General features: G+C 36.3%; 1 protein-coding gene and 1 pseudogene across 1 annotated transcript in view; both read right to left on the bottom strand.

Annotated features, from left to right (window-relative positions):
* RSRC1 (arginine and serine rich coiled-coil 1) overlaps nt 1-19,832 on the bottom strand; it is a 405,767-nt gene that overhangs the window by 159,172 nt on the left and 226,763 nt on the right. The window contains exon 7 of the mRNA XM_041733898.1: nt 7,632-7,683. Coding sequence (XP_041589832.1) covers nt 7,632-7,683 — 52 coding nt within the window. The remainder of the gene's footprint in view (nt 1-7,631; nt 7,684-19,832) is intronic.
* LOC121478934 lies at nt 13,590-14,771 on the bottom strand (annotated as a pseudogene).

Genomic DNA, 19,832 nt, shown 5'->3' with positions numbered 1-19,832 from the left:
AAAAAGGTTTAACCAATGCTAAAGTCAATTAAACTATTTAAAGTGTTAATCATTTGTTTCTTTAAAAAACACTCTTCTTAATTCTTGATAACTTCTGTTTATGTATGCCAGTAGGAGGAGAATGTTTGGCTCAATGTCTCTTCCTTAATTACTTCATCACTGTGTGATGCCATAAAAGACTATTCCTACTTGCTAACAATTATAGAACACTTAGTTACGTGTTAGGTGCTATTCTAAACACTTTATTACATTAATTTGTTTAGTTCCCATAAAATCTCTAAAGGTACATATTATTCCCATTTCATATATGAAAGAACTGAAGTTCTTTACCAACCCTCCCATGGTTTTATGAGTAAATTATGGAGCTGGGAATGGCACCCAGGCCAACCGAGTATGAGAATTTCACCACCATACTATACTGCCTTTGATACCAACTACTATCATTTACTGAACACTTACTATGTACCTGGTATTGTTCTAAACGTTTTACAAATGTTAACTCCCTTAAACTCTGTGACGACCATTAATTATGTACTATTAATATCTCCATTTTATTGATGAGGAAACGAAAGGAGACTATCCACAAAGTTAGTTAGGGAGACTGAGTATGAATCTAGACTGCCAATATCCTAACAAACAGAATCCTGTACAAGGAAATAAAAGAAGCCTAAAACTATTTATTTTATGAAAGGGAAATTAACTTTTCAGTCACTTACTCAGTTTTTTTTTAGATCTGCCCCACGTGACAGCTTTTCTCTCAACAAATCAGCCTATTTCTTGGAGCCACAGATCAGTGGTCAGAAACCTATAAAGCAAAATCTCTATTGGCTTTAAGACAGGGTAGCAGAATGGTTTTTTGTGCTTCCCAGAAATGGTTCAACACCATCGTGGTACTCTCCTTTGCAATTCTCAGAATCACAGATATTTACAGTTAGAATGGACTTTAGAAAAGTATTCAGACTTTGAAGATTGCACAGCTATGAAAAGGAAAGCTCAGGAATAGGCTTCTAGATACTTAATTTCTAACTAAGAAAATAAAATCTAAATTTCACATGCAGCAGAAGAATCAAGACAGAATGAGGCACTTATGACTTACTGCTAAGCACAGCTCCTTGTCTGGACGTAGTGTGCATGTGTGTAACTCATCTGTGTTTCACAATACTTAACCAGCTTCTATCCCAGCAAGGGGAACTGAAATGTAAGTCCTTACTGAGGCTGAAGATCAAGACATTATTGATCATAAAACATTACCAGGATTTTCAAAATTATCAGAAATTTTGCTATTTGAGCACTCTAACAGTTAAGGAAAATAACATTTTTTTTTCTGGCTAAAACTTTAATAATTTTTTATTATCAATTAGAAAAAACTCATTTCAGAAACAAAGGCTTGAGGATAGAAATTATTTTATTGTAAGGTAACTACAGCACTATACCTAACAAAATAAAGTATGTATATGGAAATATTTTCTATCGTCCTTCTCTCTGCCCAACAAAACTCAGGGATTTAAACTATGCATAGAAATAGCTCAAGAGTCAGAAATCATTGGATTTGAGTCCTGGTTCTGTCACTTGCTAGCTATGTGGTCTTTTACAAATCATTTATGCTTTCATGATATTCGTAAAATGGAGTTAATTAGCTCTCCATGCTGTGATGTGAGTCAAATGATAAAGGATTTATGAATGTGCTTTAAAAAACTATAAGGCAAAACAGAAAAGGTTTTAGGCATTATTTAGAAAATGAAATATTACACACAGATTTTATAATAAAAGTTATTTACCATTCATGTACTAAAGGAAATTTCTATTTTTATAATATTAGAGATATAATTTTAAAGGTTGCATGTGTCAATAATTCTATTAAAAGTAAAATATTAAAAAGATTGTAGAGAAAAATGTGTCTTAAAACCATGTGAGAAGTGCCATCTTTTCATATTGATGAAAAATATTTACATTTTAGAAAAAAAATCTCTCCTTTAAATTCTTCTTCAGACCCACGCACACATATGGCATAAGATCATACTGTGTTTTTGCAGAAAACCCAAATAATGTTTGGACTGCTGCTAATATGTCAAACAACAATGAAAACAAAAGTAATAGACACAAGTCTTTTAAGTAAACTTACTGTCTTCTTTCTTCCTCTTCTTGTGTGATATTGTTTCATCATCTTTTTTGTCATGTACTACCTTAAATTTTAAGATTAAAAAGTCCAACTATTATTCAGTATCTTCTACTTTAGAAGCCAGAGAACTTTTTGTGTATTCATTTTAAATGAATTAGTGGTTAAAATGAGCATACCACCATTTAAAAGGTTTAATTTTCAGTTATTTCCCAATTGTTTGTTTCTTCACAATGACTTGTTCACCAAAGACTAATAGCTGGATTCTTATTTGGTAAAGTTCCACTCTCTGTAAGTGCTGTTAAAACTCCTGGTAAAGGCTTAGAAGTTTTAGCTCTGGTTCCTGACCTGCATCATGTCTATTATTTAATGGGAAAATAAGTTCAACACTCACAAAATAATTAAATATTAGTATCAGCCATATGTGAGTAAGTAACAACATAAATGGCATGCACAGACAAGGACAGAAAGAATTCAAAAAAGGAGACAGAAAAAAAAAAAAAAAAAAAGGAGACAGATTATGTCCTGGAATGGTCACAAAAATCATGTGGAAATCTTTTTTTTTTTTTCATGTGGAAATCTTATTGGAGATTCATTTAGAAGTGTTTAGAGGTGGGAAGAGGAAGGAGGAAGTCATTTCTAAAAAAGAAAAAATCATGAGCAAAGATCTATAGGTAGAAAAGAGCAAGTAATTTAAAGAATAATGAGAAGTTCAGAAATGAATTATAGTAAATATAGAAAAATCTGTGGATCCACCATACAGAACCTTAAGCACAGAAGCCTAAAATTGATTTTGTAAGAAACTGAGGGCCAGGGACTAATTTTGAGCCCAAGTAGTAGCATGAGCAAATGGTGGCTGAGAAGGAACCACCCAGCAGTGATAATCACAAAAAGCAATATAGAAATAAACATTTTCTGGTGGCTACCATTTTCCAGGTTCTGGTCTAGACATATCCCTTTTTATACTTATCTTCACGAAAATCCTATGAGGTAGTTATTATCTTTCCCTTTTACATATGAGTAAATTATGGTACAGAGAAGTTCCTAAAGCAAAATACTTTCAAATAGGTCATTTAAATGAGAGACGTGATTTAGCTGAAACAACAGGGAATTATACTTGTATATTGCTGATGAAAATGTAATACTGCTCAAACACTGGAAAAGTTTGGTGGTTTCTTCAAAACTTAAACAGAATTACCAAATTACCCCACAATTACACTCCTGGGTGTATACCACCCAAAATTGCGAACAGGTACTCCAAGAAATACATGTATACGCATGTTCATAGCAACGCTATTCACAACAGTCAGAAGGTGGAAGTAACTCAAATGTCTATCGATATATAAGTGGATAAATAAATGATGTATATATATACACAATTGGATATTATTCAGCCATAAAAAGAAATAAAATACTGACACATGCTACAATGTGGCTGTACCTCCAAAACATTATGCTAAGTAAAGAAGCCAGACACACAAGGTCACATACTATATGATTCCATTATACCCAGAATAGATAAATCCACAGAAACAGAGGATAGACTGTGGTTGCCAGGAGCTGGGGTCCAGGGAGTACAGAGACACTGTCTCATAGGTAAGAGGTTTCACTTTACAGTGACAGAAATGTTTTAGAACTAGAGACAGGTGGTAGTTATACAGCACAGTAGTAAATGTATTGATATATTTAATGTAAATATATTAATGTATTTAATGCCACTGATTAGTTAACTTTTAAACAATTACGATTAATTTTATATTATGTGAATTTCACCTTAATAAATTACTTATTTTTAAAGAGAGAAGAACTACAGTAAACTAGAAAATATATACATCTGTCATGTTCCTTTTTTTTTTTTTAACCCTATGTTTGGCTAACCAATAGACATCAAACTGCTCAAGGCCACAAAAAGTAAGTAGGCTTAGAACCTTTCCACTATTCACTACCATCTTGGCAGAAGAGAACTAAAGCAAGAGACCAATTAGGAACTTATAGATTAACCTTGGGTGAAATGTTTGGCATCTTGTCTAAGGAGATATCAGTGGAAAAGATAAGAAAGGAATAAATATAAAAATATTTCAAAATAAGATCATTTATTCTAGGTGAATCACTGCCTCTTAAGAAGTCAGCTAAAAATCTCAAAGTTTTGCATCTTAATAAAAATGGGAGAACGGTAAAAGCATTTTTAAAAAGGAAAGCATGCACAAAGGGTTAATATGATTTACTCAATATCATAGGATAAGCCATTAGCTGAGGTTACAACTTAAAGATTCAGTCTTACAAATTTATATGATTCTACAACTTTGTGTCCTGTTGCCATTTGAAAATAACAGAAAGGCAATCAGTATAACCTTAACTGTACATCATCTTTGAATTAAAAGTTAAACAAGAAACATGAAATTTGGTTTCAATTGTAATTTGTTAATGAACATGAAAAAAGATTCTATCTAAATCTGAAGATTTAGCATAACAAAGTATAAATATGGAAGTATAATGTATAAAAATATGATAAATACAATAAAATCTATGACTTCAAATTCATGTTTGTATAATATACATGATATCCTACAATCACATTTTGCTTAATGTTATACTCATATATATATATGTCTTTTTAAATCATACCACTAATAATTGTTGCCAAATGTTGCCAAATTTTAATTCCAAATCAATAGCATTATTGATATTCACTCATAAATTAATAACAATGCAATGTTTACATATAGAACTTTCTTCTGGGATGTATAGTTAGAATAAAGGACTAAGTAACTTCAGGATTTCTTTATATAAAAACCCTATCTACCAGATTATAGTAATTATAAAGCTGAAATAAATCCTGTCTCAAGAATCTAACATGCAGCCTTAAGTCTTTCCTTGTACCCAATTTTAAGGCCCCAAAGTCAAGGATGTTTTCCCTAAGAACCCAAGTAAACTTTCTCCAGTATGACAAAATGGGTGCTATCAGACCTTCTTATCCATGTACCTTAATCTTAGGACTAGGCTAGACTTTAACTGCAAGACTTCCAGACTGAGCTCAAGTTCATCTTATTCTCCCTTTCTTTATCTGTTTTAAATAATACAATAAACACTTTATATTCATCACTGAAAGAGATCTAGAACTTTGTTTTGTTTTTTTGTTTGAGATCTAGAACTCTGATAATAAGTTATGTACTTGTTTATATGCTCCCTATCCATCCACCTACTTTTCTCTAAGTCCAAAGTTCTCATTAAAAGAAGTACTGGGGAAAAAAAAAAAAAAAGAACTGCATGTTTTTCAAAGGGTATAATATGTTATGTCATATTATAGGGCAATATATTCATGGAATTGGCATCAAAAAGTGAAGTCTCGGTAAAAATGTTTAATCACTGGAAATGTAAAATAGTGCAGACCTTTAGCAAAACAATTTAGCAAAAATGCATAAAAAGCCACTTTAAATATTAATACCCTCTAACCTCAAAAACTCATTTCTATAGTAATTAATCCCAAGAAAATAATCTAAATTATAGAAAACACAATTTGTAATAGGATGTATATCATAAGTGTTACTGACGAGAGGGAAAAGCTGGTGACAGCATGTTAAATGAAGAAGAAAATTATTAAGTAAATAATGCTACATGTAACTAAGGTCTGTCCTTATCCAGACTAATGAACATTTTTAAATTTCTAAATTGTCACATTTTGAATGTGTGTCAAATTCACAGAATCTAGTTCTTTATCTATACCAGAATTTAGAAAGTTAAATTAAATATGAGGGGTGACAGCTGGGACCAATATAAGCAAGTTATACACTATGAGATTTGGAGTGTCAGATCTGTTTTATAATATGCTTCCAAATAATTTTAAGGATAAAGATACCTGTATAAAACTATGAAATGAATTCTTTATAGTTGTATTAATGGAAACAAATATTTTTTGGACTAAGCATCATAAATAATTTCTTTAAAGGGTTTGTCTATTACTCAAATTATAAACTGGAAATAATTTTTCAAAGCAAAATGCTACTAAAGAAATCAATGTACAATATGTAAATGATAGGGACTTATTAATTCATTTATTTTAGAGTACATTTGAGTCAAAATATGAAAAACTTGATAGCAAGCAAAACTATAATCCTATGTAGCAATCTTAATTTCTATATAACTAAAAATAAAGTTAGTAGTAATAGTGCATAAAATATAAATGACTTTTAAAGTAATATGGAGTGGTATAGAGACTCATAGTTAAAATACTTATCAATTCTTATCCTTTAATACTCTTTAGTGATTTATGAAACTTGTATGTCATATACAGTGGTGCTCCCAGTCTTTACACTGTGGACACTCTGGGTAGGAGCTAATGCAAGAAATCCTTGAATCAATATACACATACATATTTTCTCAATCGATGAATACTAAAATACAACTATTATAATTTGGTAGTCTGCAATTTTGATGTTAAAAACGAATTCTTATTTTCCAACTGGAAATTATGAACTCTTTACAAAGATCTTTAAAAAGTAAATAATTTAAAAAATACATACTACTTTGGTGATATTATTCTAAACCTACCTTATGTTTAATTAACCTTGACAACTTATTTAGTTACATATATTTTGAAGTGCACATTAAGATTCAAAGTAAAATATCAGTACTTAGAAAAGATAACATTCATCTTTTACGTTTTTTAAAAAGGCAAAATCTTTAATGTGTACGTGAATCTGGGGATGATATGAAAAGTCAAAGTCACTCATATTGTAACACTGAAAAACAAAACATACAGTATTTTAAGGTTAAATGGTATTCAGAACAGTCCAGTTAGTCCAATGCAATTGGAGAAATTACTAAATTATGTTTACCTTGTTTTCTTTATAACAATGAAAATCTTGACTTAAACTCACACTTTATACGAAAGTTAAATCAAAACAGATCATAGTCTGGGATCCCTGGGTGGCGCAGTGGTTTGGCGCCTGCCTTTGGCCCAGGGCGCGATCCTGGAGACCCGGGATCGAATCCCACGTCGGGCTCCCAGTGCATGGGCCTGCTTCTCCCTCTGCCTGTGTCTCTGCCTCCCTCTCTCTCTCTCTCTCTCTCTCTCTCTCTCTCTGTGACTATCATAAAAAAAAAAAAAAAAAAAAAAAAAAAAAAAAAAAAACAGATCATAGTCTTAAATGTAAAAGTATAAAACTTTTAAAAAAGAAACCTAGGAGATTTTCATGATGTGATGTGGGGGTTAAGTAAAGAATTCTTAAATATGCCACCAAAAGCACAGTCCATAAAATACAAAAATCAATAACCTGGAAATTATTAAAATTGAAATTAATTGAAGTCAATTTTATAAATAAAAAGGTAAAGAATGCCCTTTTAGCATTATATTGTAGCGAGAAATATTTACTATAAAATATGGCCATACATATAACCAGGATTTCATAAATTTGTTAGGATATATAAAAATAGGTGCTTTTTCTTTGACCCACCTATAAACATGTTAAGACTTTAGTACTTTTTCATTTGAGTAAGGTTAATTATGAACACTTACCAGCAGCTTCAAGAACCAGCTGTAGTCTGGCTTTGGCCTGTTCAGCCGGTGGCTAAAAATCAACCATAAAAGATATTTACAAGTCAGTTTTAATATATGGAGTTTTAAATTAATGTATTATAATGCAAATATCAGATAATTTAGAGGACTTTACCATAATATTAATATCCATCCACATCTTAACAAAACTCCATCACAGCAGCTCTACCAATCTACTCTCTCACCACAGTAAACAAATCACACTTTTCACTAATATGATGCAATAATGAATTTATTTATTTATTTACTGGAAAAGGTTTTGTTTACTATCCAGCATCAATCAATGATACGTAAATCAGCACCTAAATCAGTACCAAATAGCAATAGCCTAAAAACTGCAATTTAATAACAAGGTAAAACCCACATTGTTAATATACTTAACACCTTATCAAGTCCTGTTATCTTTTTTGCATATGGAAAGCTGTAGAGCGACCTTTTAGAATTTAAGTAGCAACTTGACCACCAATACGTCAGGCAAGTCATATCCTAAAACAAAATATTTTCTGCTTTCCTAACTGTTTGAAAGGGGCAACTATGATGAAGATAGGACACAATGTGAGTTACATGATTTTAATTCCTACTAAACGTCCTAAAATTGTTTTCTCAATACTGTTGATAATGATTCAATACCGTTGATAATGTTGAAACTAAACAACTTTCCTACCAGTGACCTTATTCTGAGATTCTCAGATAATGTGTTGACGGAATCCAAGCTATAACATGGATTATATCAAGGTTATGGATTTTTATGAAAGACCTGTTAAAAACTCTTTTAAACACTTATGACTGTACTTTACTATATATTTATAAAGATGTCAGCAAGTGACAAAATAACCTCATATTTAAATATGATGCCATCATTGGAGAATTAACATTTTATAAGATATATTTTAATATTTCTCTGTGAAAAAATGGTTTGAATGAAAAGACTTACATAATTGGACACAGAAAGAAGATGTACAAGAAAGGTTTAACAATTTGGATGGTGCTTCTGAATAAACTGTAAGAAATAGGATGGAAAAGTAAGTAGTTAAGACAAGGAGACAGACAGGGAGTCTTTCATATCCTAGAAGAAGGGTTAACAAACCATGGCCCTCGACCAGTGACCCGGTTTTGTAAATAAGCTTTCCTGGAACACAGCCATGCCCATGTGTTTACACACTGTCTACGAGTGCTTTTGTGCTCAGTCCAATAACAGCAGAGTCAACTTTTTGTGGCAGGAAACCTCGGGCCAGCAAAGCCTAAAAAAATTACTATCTGGACCTTTAAGGAAAAGTTGGCGGATCTCGCCACAGAAGACAGAGAGACTCAAGAACGTGAAACAGCGGCATGAGGAGCGGGAGCTGCATAGTGATTCTTAGTGATTCACCTGATGAACCGAGAGGAACGTGACCGCGGCAGGGAGGGCAGGAGCTCCGTCAGGAAGCCAGGATGATGAGGGCCTGAGGTGGAGCGGGGGGCAGGGGGACAGGAAGAGCCATAGCTTTGAGAAATAATGACCTGCTAACAGGAGAGGACGGACTGGATAGGACAGAGGGAGGAACTGACAAACTTAAAAGCAGTACTTTATGTCATGTTTATAGAGAAAATGTACACAACCAGGGTTTATAGAAAATATGTACAAGTTAAGCTATCACGGCAAAATATCAGTAGAAGACGGTGAGATCTCCTGAACACGACTCTGTCAGTCATAAGCTCAACTCCCCAAGGAGGCCACGCAGTTGGTGCAAACATTTATGATGATAAGAGGCAAATACATTTGGCCTCAGCAGCAGGGAGCACAGCGAGGGTGCAGAACAGTGCAGCACGCGGCCCAGCCACGGAGGCAGCGGATTCCAGCACCACCTCACTGTTGTCATACAGGGGTACAAACTCAGGGCTGGCCATTTCTTGGGTTTTCATGAGACTCTAAGTTTCCAAAAACACCAATACTGCGTGGGGGCAAATAGTTCTTTTAAGAGCGAGGTTCAATCCCCAAACAGATGATTTGTGACCCCTGCCATCTACCTAACATACACAGTAGAAAAGTGACACTGCAATATAACATAACCAAAATAGACTGAAGGAAATGATACTCTGACTAGCAGGTCCCTAGCAAGCTAAGAATTATAAAGCGTTCGTTCAGAATGTCCTAGGAAGCAGTGTCCTCTGATAGAAAAATGTTGGACACTATTGGTTACGATGTTACATGGGAAAGTTCCACGTATTTTATTATGAAAGATTAACAAGTAATGTTTAAGACACAGAAAATTATGCAGCATGAGAAGTACCCACAACCAAAACAAAACAAAAAAATAACAATATTGTTAAAACCTCCTACCCTATAAAATCCCCCTCCGTGGAAGCTCCCTCCCACCTCCATTTATAACCACTGTCTTGAAGATATGTAATTACCATTCCTAAAGATGATTGATGTTTCTGATAGAAATACCTGTTAAGACATATTTATATTTTCATTAATTTCTCTAACAATCTATAAGTTTCATATTCAAAGATAAAGAAAACCAGAGCAGTTTAGTAACTTGCCTCTACTAGTAAATGACAGATTGAAATTAAAGCCCTTCTGACTCCAAATTTCAGAATCCTTCTAACTAAATCATAGGACAGTCATGAAGTCAAAGCAATGAATTCCACAGATCTAAAAGCATAAGGATGAGTTTTTGATTCTGTTCAAAAGAAAAATCTGTCCAAAATAATACATTTGTCCCTGAAGATGAAATGTGATGACACTCTAAATACATCGGCCTATATAAACATAACCTGCTAAATTTCAGCAGCACAGGGGTGGTGGGGGGGAGAACTTCAATTATGGGGAGAAATACACTGTTGGGTTTGCCAAACGTTTAAAATTTGTATTTTATAAATATTTTTACTCTTATAAATATTTAAGAGTCACTTGTCAAGCATTTTTCTTGGCTAGGGTATCTAATGTGAATGTTCTCTCACTTTCTGTTCATCTGAAAACCTCTTTCTTTTACCCTGACTAGTGAATAAATTGAATGAATACGGGATTGTAGTCTCTATCACTCACCTGCCCCTTGAATCCTTTCCAAGGGCTCCCTTGCACTGATGCAACCTGGAGTTTGTCCCAGAGGCGGGAAAGCATCACAACAGGTCTCGTGGCTGAACCTCCAGGTGCCATCTACCTATCTGCATCAGCAGCTGCTTGGCTCTAAAGAAGACGAGTTGGAATTGGGAGCAGGAAAAGAGGCAGTGTGATTTCTGCTGCCATCCTTCTATTTGCTATCTATAGTGACTTTTTAAGAAAGGATTAAGAACAAAGAAGGGACAGAATATAGAGCTAAAAGAACAATTTATACTAATCCATTTTTAGTTAGGTACCATCCTAGTAGCTGGTTTAGAATGGAAATACCTTTAAGGGCTCAAGCACCAAAGTTTCTAATGCTTTAGCTGTTTCAGAGTGTATTACACTTCAGGGACTAGTATGAATTCCATCTAAAAGTGGCAAATGGTACTATGCTATTCAGAACCAGAAATTAAGCCTTATTTAATAAATAAAAATATTCTTCCAAATAGAAATGCATGTAATATAATTTAATATAAGAATTGTAAAATGAGGACATAATTAAGAACACAGTGTTAACAATTATATCGTGTGAAGCAAACTTATAGATAGAAAATTATATGCCATTAAAAAATAATATTCCTTACATCAAAATTAGTGCATAATTAGATAAACAAATATCACCAAGACTGAATTATAGAAAATATAACTGTTGTCTTTTCAAAAAAATTTAGTATTAATATTAACAGAACAGTAAGAACAGCATGGACTTGTCCTAGAAGTCTTTAAAGGATGTATTACCCTTTTTGAACTCGGCCACAGTAACTTCTTGCAAGATAGATCCACGAAGGCAAAAGAAACAAAAGGAAAAATGAACTATTGGGACTTCATCAAGATAAGAAGCTTGCACAGCAAAGGATACAGTCAACAAAATTAAAAGACAACCTACAGAATGGGAGAAGATATTCGCAAATGACCTCTCAGATAAAGGGCTAGTTTCCAAGATCTATAAAGAACTTATTAAACTCAACAGCAAAGAAACAAACAATCCAATCATGAAATGGGCAAAAGACATGAACAGAAATCTCACAGAGGAAGACATGGACATGGCCAACACGCACATGAGAAAATGCTCTGCATCACTGGTCATCAGGGAAATACAAATCAAAACCACGATGAGATCCCACCTCACACCAGTGAGAATGGGGAAAATTAACAAACCAGGAAACCACAAATGTTGGAGAGGACGCGGAGAAAGGGGAGTCCTCCTGCACTGTTGGTGGGAATGTGAACTGGTGCAGCCACTCTGGAAAACTGTGTGGAGGTTCCTCAAAGAGTTAAAAATAGACCTGCCCTACGACCCAGCAATTGCACTGTTGGGGATTTACCCCAAAGATACAGATGCAGTGAAACGCCAGGACACCTGCACCCCGATGTTTCTATCAGCAATGGCCACAATAGCCAAACTGTGGAAGGAGCCTCGGTGTCCATCGAAAGATGATGGATAAAGAAGATGTGGTTTATGTATACAATGGAATATTACTCAGCAATTAGAAACGACAAACACCCACCATTTGCTTCAACGTGGATGGAACTGGAGGGTGTTATGCTGAGTGAAGTAACTCAATCGGAGAAGGACAAACAGTGTATGTTCTCATTCATTTGGGGAATATAAATAATAGTGAAAGGGAATATAAAGGAAGGGAGAAGTAATGTGTGGGAAATATCAGAAAGGGAGACAGAACATAAAGACTCCTAACTCTGGGAAACGAACAAGGGGTGGTGGAAGGGGGGGGTGGGGGGGAATGGGTGACGGGCACTGAGGGGGGCACTTGACGGGATGAGCACTGGGTGTTATTCTGTATGTTGGCAAATTGAACACCAATAAAAAATTTATTATTAAAAAAATAAAATAAAGTTAAAACATTACTGTTATATGGAATGATATCCGAAAAAATAAATCAGTATATAATGTACCATCAATTTTAACTCACTTAAAGAAAACTGTACTTTTGTTGGAAATTCTTACCATGTAAGGCTTAAAATTTCTAAATTAATAGTGGTCTTCTGGTGATTGGTAGCCTATTGTCGTGGATTCTCCAGAACTGTTCTGCTCCCCTTGGCAGCCAGTACACTTACTTGACTCTATTTGTAAGCCCTCGTGTTATATATAGAAGAGTATCTACTCTCTGAAGAAGAAACAAATGCTCCTGAGATGAAAGTAAAAGATAAGTCAGTCTCCTAATGGCCTGTGGAGGTGACTATCTTCAATGGCTAGACTTGCTCCCTTGACTTTGGATTTACTCTTAGTTAGTCCAATCCTCTGAGTCTTTTATAAATAGACAGCATGTCTAGAATCTCAAAATAGCGTCAAAGCTAACATTCAAAACCAGCACAATCCTTTGAGCCACAACTACATAAATGAAAAATGAGAAGCAAGCCTATTCTTATATAAGCCAGTTTATACACTAAACCATTTAAACCCTTTGTTCACCCTTCTCATTTCCATTCCTGTTCAGCTCCCTGAAGCCCTGGCCACCACTGTGGAAATTCTGGGAGTTGATGAAACAACAGCCATTCCAGCTGCCAACAGTACTTTTGGGGTTGTTAAGAACAGAGAAGTACAAAGTCTGAAAGAAAGACTGTGGCTAAGCTAAAAGAGCACTCCAACTTGGAGAATAAACTAGCAACATTATGCAAAATCAAAATTAAGGTTGGGTTATATAGTTTTCAGCTAACTCAATTTCAAATAATCATATGTTCTTTTTACACAAAAAAAAATGTACAAAGAGAGGATCCTGGAAAGATGGCAAATATCAAATATGTTTAAGTTTTAAAGAAATTACCAAATTGTTTCTTTTTTTTTTTTTTTTTTTGGTACAGTATACTTTATTGATGGTACATGACAAGGTAGGGCTCCCCAATCCCCTCCCCTTCCTCGGAGTCTAGGATGTAAATCGGAGGTCAGGAGATTCTCAGTGTGTTGGGGAATTAAGTTGGGGCAGGGATTCCCCAGCAGCTGAGGGCCTCTCTCTTCCTCTTGTTCTTGCTGGGGCTGGTGGTCCAGGAGGTTCTTACTCCTTGGAGGCCATGTGGACCGTGAGGTCCACCACCCACTTGCTGTAGCCAAATTCATTGTCATACCAGGAAATGAGCTTGACAAAGTAGTCATTGAGGGCAATGCCAGCCCCGGCGTCAAAGGTGGAAGAGTGGGTGTCACAGTTGAAGTCACAGGAGACAACCTGGTCCTCAGTGTAGCCCAGGATGCCCTTGAGGGGGCCCTCCGATGCCTGCTTCACTACCTTCTTGATGTCGTCATATTTGGCAGCTTTCTCCAGGCGGCAGGTCAGATCCACAACCGACATATTGGGGGTGGGGACACGGAAGGCCATGCCAGTGAGCTTCCCGTTCAGCTCAGGAATGACCTTGCCCACAGCCTTGGTGGCGCCAGTGGAAGCAGGGATGATGTTCTGGGCAGCCCCTCGGCCATCACACCACAGCTTCCCAGAGGGGCCGTCCACGGTCTTCTGGGTGGTGGTGATGGCATGGACGGTGGTCATGAGGCCCTCCACGATGCCAAAGTGGTCATGGATGACTTCGGCTAGAGGAGCCAAGCAGTTGGTGGTGCAGGAGGCATTGCTGACAATCCTGAGGAAGTTGTCCTACTTCTCGTGGTTCACGCCCATCACAAACATGGGGGCATCAGCAGAAGGAGCAGAGATGATGACCCTCTTGGCCCCGCCCTGCAAGTGAGCCCCAGTCTTCTCCATGGTGGTGAAGACCCCAGTGGACTCCACAACATACTCAGCACCAGCATCACCCCATTTGATGTTGGTGGGATCTCGCTCCTGGAAGATGGAGATGGACTTCCTGTTGATGACAAGTGTCCCGTTTTCAGCCTTGACTGTGCCGTGGAATTTGCCGTGGGTAGAATCATACTGGAACATGTACACCATGTAGTTGAGGTCAATGAAGGGGTCATTGATGGCGACAATATCCACTTTGCCAGAGTTAAAAGCAGCTCTGGTGACCAGGTGCCCAATACAGCCAAATCCGTTCACTCTGACCTTCACCATCGTGTCTCGGGGACGCAGCTGGCCCTGCGCCAGAAGATGCGGCTGTCTGTCGAACAGGGAGGAGCAGAGAGCCACCAAACTGTTTCTAAAGTAGTTTTATTTTCTCACAAGCAGTGTCTAAGAGTTCCAGTTGCTCCACATCCTAGTCATGACTTAGTATAATCAGCCTTTTTAATTTCTAAATTCTAACAAGTGGTTTTAGTCTCTGTTTCCCCAATGATTAATGGTGGTGAGCACCTTTTTATGTGCTCCTTATCCGTATTTTTCCTTGGAAAAATGGATGCTTAAATTTTTTGCCGAACTTTTGTTGGATTTTCTTTTTTGAAATTTTAATTAATTTTCTCCAGGATTTTATTTAAATTTCAGTTAGTTAACAAATAGTGTAGTATTAGTTTCAGGAGTAGAATCTGGTGATTCAAATAGTGTTACATATAACACCCAGTGCTCATCACAGGTGCCTCCTTAATGCCCATCACACATTTACCCCATCCCCTTGCCCACCTCCCCTCCAGTGACTCTGTTTGTTCTCTTATAGAGTTTTTCATGGTTTGCCTCTCTGCTTTTTATCATATTTTTCCTTCCTTCCTCTATGTTTGTCTGTTTTGTTTCTTAAATTCCACATCTGAGTGAAATCATATATGTCTTTCTCTGATTTTTTTTTTAAGATTTTATTTATTTATTCATGAGACACAGAGAGAGAGGCAGAGACACAGGCAGAGGGAGAAGCAGGCTCCCTGCAGGGAGCCCGATGTGGGACTAGATCCCAGGACCCCCGGGTCACGCCCTGGGCCATGGCAGACGCCCCACCGCTGAGCTACCCAGGGCGTCCCAATGTGTCTTTCTCTGACTTATCTCACTTAGCATAATACACTCTATTCCATCTATGTCATTGCAAATGGCAAGATTTCACTCTTTTTGATGGCTGGATAAAATCCCTTGTATATAAACCACATCTTTATCCACTCATTTGTGGATGGACATTTGGGCTCTTTCCATACTTTGCCTATTGTTGATAGTGCTGCTATAAACACTGGGATGCATGTGCCCCTTTGAGTCAGTATCTTTGTTGGATTGTTTTATTACTGAGTTTTCAGATTCTTAATCATAATTAAAGTAATTTCTCATACATGAGATTTACATATTATTTAAACATATGCACACAAGTTTATATATTTATGTTTACTTTCTGAAAAAAGCTCTCCACCCCCATTGAGTGGCTTGATTTTTCACTGTCTTAAGAGTATCTTTCAAAGAAGCAGAATTTCTTAATCTTCATGAAGTCCAATTCATCAATTTCTTCTTTTATGAGTCATGCTTTTATGGTATTATATATAAGAAATCTTTACCTAACCACAATTCATAAAGATCTGTCCTATGTTTATACCTGGAAGTTATATATATATGTTTAATTAATTTCTATGCAGTGCAACACTGAAAAACCTTTAATATTTTTTTGATATATTGCTATGCAATTTTTTCAGCACCGTTATGTGGAAAAGAATCTTCTTCCATGCGACTGACTTTGTACCTTCATTAAAAATCAATAGGAGATATATATATATATTCTGTCCCATTGATCTATTTGTCATTCTTAATACCAATACCACACTGTCTTAATTACTATAGTTCTCGAAGTCAGGTAGAATAAATTGTCCTACTTTTTTTTCATTTTCAAAGTAGTTTTGGCTCTTCTAGCTCTTTTGCATTTCTTATTTTAGAATAAACTTACAATTTGTGCAAAAAAAAAAAAATAATAACCACCACGTCTGCTAGGGTTTTGCAGGAGATTGTGCTGAATCTACATGACAATTTGGAAGAAAAGACACCTTCGTATATACTTACTTACGTGATACTAAGTTTGGGCCTGTATTCTTTTCTATCATTTTTGCCTTTTGGGCTTTATCTGAAGTGTGTGTGTGTGTTGTGTGTGTGTAATAGGCAGCACATAGTTGGATTTTACTTTTTTTTTTTTTTTAAGACTTATTTATTTGAGAGAGAGCATGCGAGTGTGAGCGCTGGGAGGGGCAGAGGGAGAGTCTCAAGCAGCCTCCCTGCTAAGCAGAGCCCAAACTGGCCTGATCTCAGGATCCTGGGATCATGACCTGAGCTGAAATCACGAGTCAGATGCTTAGCCGACTGAGCCCAAGGCAACCTTGGATCTTACCTTTTTATGCAATCTGAAAAACTCTGACTTTTAATTGGTATGTTTGGACCAATTTACACTTAATGTAATTATTAATCTACCACATGCTATTTGTTTTCTATTTGTTCCATCTGTTCTATCTGTTCTTTGTTCCCTTTTTCTTCTTTTTATGCCTTCTCCTAGATAGAGCTTTTTATAATTCTATTTTATATTCTTTGTTGGCTTATTAGCTGTAAATCTTTGTGTGTTATTTTGGTTGTTAGAGTTTACAATATATTTTTAATTTATCACCCCCATCTTCATTATGTTACTTCATACACACTATAAAAACCTTACAATATGCTCGCATATCTCCCCTCCTAGCCTCTGCATTATTACTGTCATTGCTCACGTTGTTATAAACTCTTTAACACACTGTGTTTGTGTTGCTTTAAATAGTTATCTTTTAAAGAGTTCTTTTTACTCATGTAATTACCATTCCCAGTACTCTTTATTCTTTTATGTCAACCTAGTCTCTGAAAAAGCTTCCTTTATAAAGCCATTTCTATAGTCCAAGAATTTTGGTAAAAAATTCTTTCCATTTTTGTGTCTTAAAAAAAAAAAACAACTCTTCCTTTTAGTCTTCAGTTTTGAAAGATATCCTTTAGGAAGAATTCCACCTTATAAATTTTTTCTACTATTATTTTAAAGTTGTTCCTTTACTATCTTATACTTTGCACTGTCTCCCATGAGAAATTTTCTTTCTCTGTTCCCTCATACATAATGCGTATTTTTTCCTTTACATAATAACAGTATTTATTTTTACTCTTTTGCTTTGAAGATTTTCTTCTCATAACTTGTTTCAAGTAATCTGATTATGATATACCTTGGTATGGTTTTCTTCATATTTCTTGTGCTTGGGGCTTGTTCAGCTTCTTGAAACTGTTTATAGTTTTTATCAAATTTGGAGATATTTAGGTCATTATTCCTTCAACTATATTATTCTGTTGCCCCTTATTCGTACCTTTCCTTTCAGGATTCCAGTTACACGTATATTGTGTATTTGGCTGCCTAACGTTGTTACCACAGCTCACAAATGTTCTTTTTTGTTCTTGTCTTTTATTTTTTTCCCCTCTCTGGTTCCATGTTGGATAGTTGCTTTTGCTATGTCTTTTAATACACTGATTCTTATTCTGCAGTGTATCACATCCATTAATATCATCCAGTGAATCTTTCACTTCAGACATGCAGTTTTCATGTCCAGAATCGTGACTGCTTTTGTACCTTTCATGTCTCTACTTAATATGTTGTTTTTCTAGTAGCTCTCTAACCATATGCAATATAGTTACGATAGTTCTAGTAATGTCCTTGTCAACTAATTCTAGATTGGTTTTAACGGACTGATTTTTGTCTCTATTAGTTACATGTTCTTGATTTTTTTGGATGCATAGGACTTTTGGACAAAATGTCAGACATCATGATTTTATTCTGTTGTGTGTTCGATGTTATTGTATTCCTATAGTCTTGGTCTTTGTTGCAGGACACAGTTAAATTACTTGGAACAGTTTGATCCTTTCAGTTCCTACTTTTTAAAAAAAATATTTTATTTGTTTATTCATGAGAGACGAAGAGAGAGAGAGAGAGAGAGAGAGAGAGAGAGAGAGAGGCAGAGACACAGGCAGAGGGAGAAGAAGGCTCCATGCAGGGAGCCCGACATGGGACTTGATCCCAGGTCTCCAGGATCACGCCCTGGGCTGAAGGCGGCGCTAAACCGCTGAGCCACCCGGGCTGCCCCAGTCCCTACTTTCTCGGGCAGCACCAGAACACCTTTACGCCTGGCATTAATTCTTCCCCCTATTAAGGCTGCTTTAGTCCTTGATCAGAAGCACCACGGATTATGTGGTTTTCCACACTGGGTATTGGGGGGAGGCACAGTTCCCAACTCCGTGTAGTTGTAGGCCACTTCTCATCACATCAAATAGTTCTTTCCAAGCCTTGGATACTTTCCTCATGTGCATGGAATGCGAACAACGCTGGATACCTGAAGGAAATCTCCTTGTGGATATTCTGCAGCTCACCCCCCTCTGATTACCTGCCCTGTGATTTCTACGGGCTTTGGCCTCCCAGGTATCACAGCACTATCTTCTCAATTCTTTTTTTTTTTTTAATTTTTATTTATTTATGATAGTCACAGAGAGAGAGAGAAAGGCAGAGACACAGGCAGAGGGAGAAGCAGGCTCCTTGCACTGGGAGCCCGACGTGGGATTTGATCCCGGGTCTCCAGGATCGCGCCCTGGGCCAAAGGCAGGCGCCAAACCGCTGCGCCACCCAGGGATCCCCTATCTTCTCAATTCGAGGAGACTACCGGGCTCTGCCTCAGTCATCCCTTCCTGTGATATGACCTGGAAACATTCTCCCAGCCTCAAGCTGAAGCAATTAAGAGGAACACCTCATTTTTTCCCCACCTCTTGGAATCATTGTCCTTCACATTTTATGTCCATTGTCTTGAGAGTTGTTTTCTCAAGTAATTTGTCCAGCTTTTTTAATAGTTTCAGGTGGGAGGATATATCTGATCCTTGTTTCTTCATCTTCACTGGAATAGAAAGCCCATTAATTCTTTTAATACTGACACAACTTGTGAGGTAAAGTTACTTGTCCAAAGTCACACAGCCATTTTTCTAATGAATGTTAATAAAAATGCATTATAGATACAGATAAATCTACAAATTCCCCTTCTCTGGACAACATCTATTTCCTTTTTTGGCTTGATCTGTTCTTTCAAAGCTTGGCTCAAGAAGCATCATCTCCTGCAAACCTCATCTGTTTCAGCTTATTTTCTCCCAAACCCTTCATGATGGTTACAAGTCTCTGTCTATCTTCCTGTAAACCCTGGGAACACATGTATCATCATATTTTCAGTATAATTACTGACTTTGTTG

This window comes from Vulpes lagopus, chromosome 19 (assembly GCF_018345385.1).
Source record: "Vulpes lagopus strain Blue_001 chromosome 19, ASM1834538v1, whole genome shotgun sequence".
NCBI classification, from domain to species: Eukaryota; Metazoa; Chordata; class Mammalia; order Carnivora; family Canidae; genus Vulpes; species Vulpes lagopus.
This window is presented reverse-complemented; position numbering and strand designations above follow the sequence as displayed.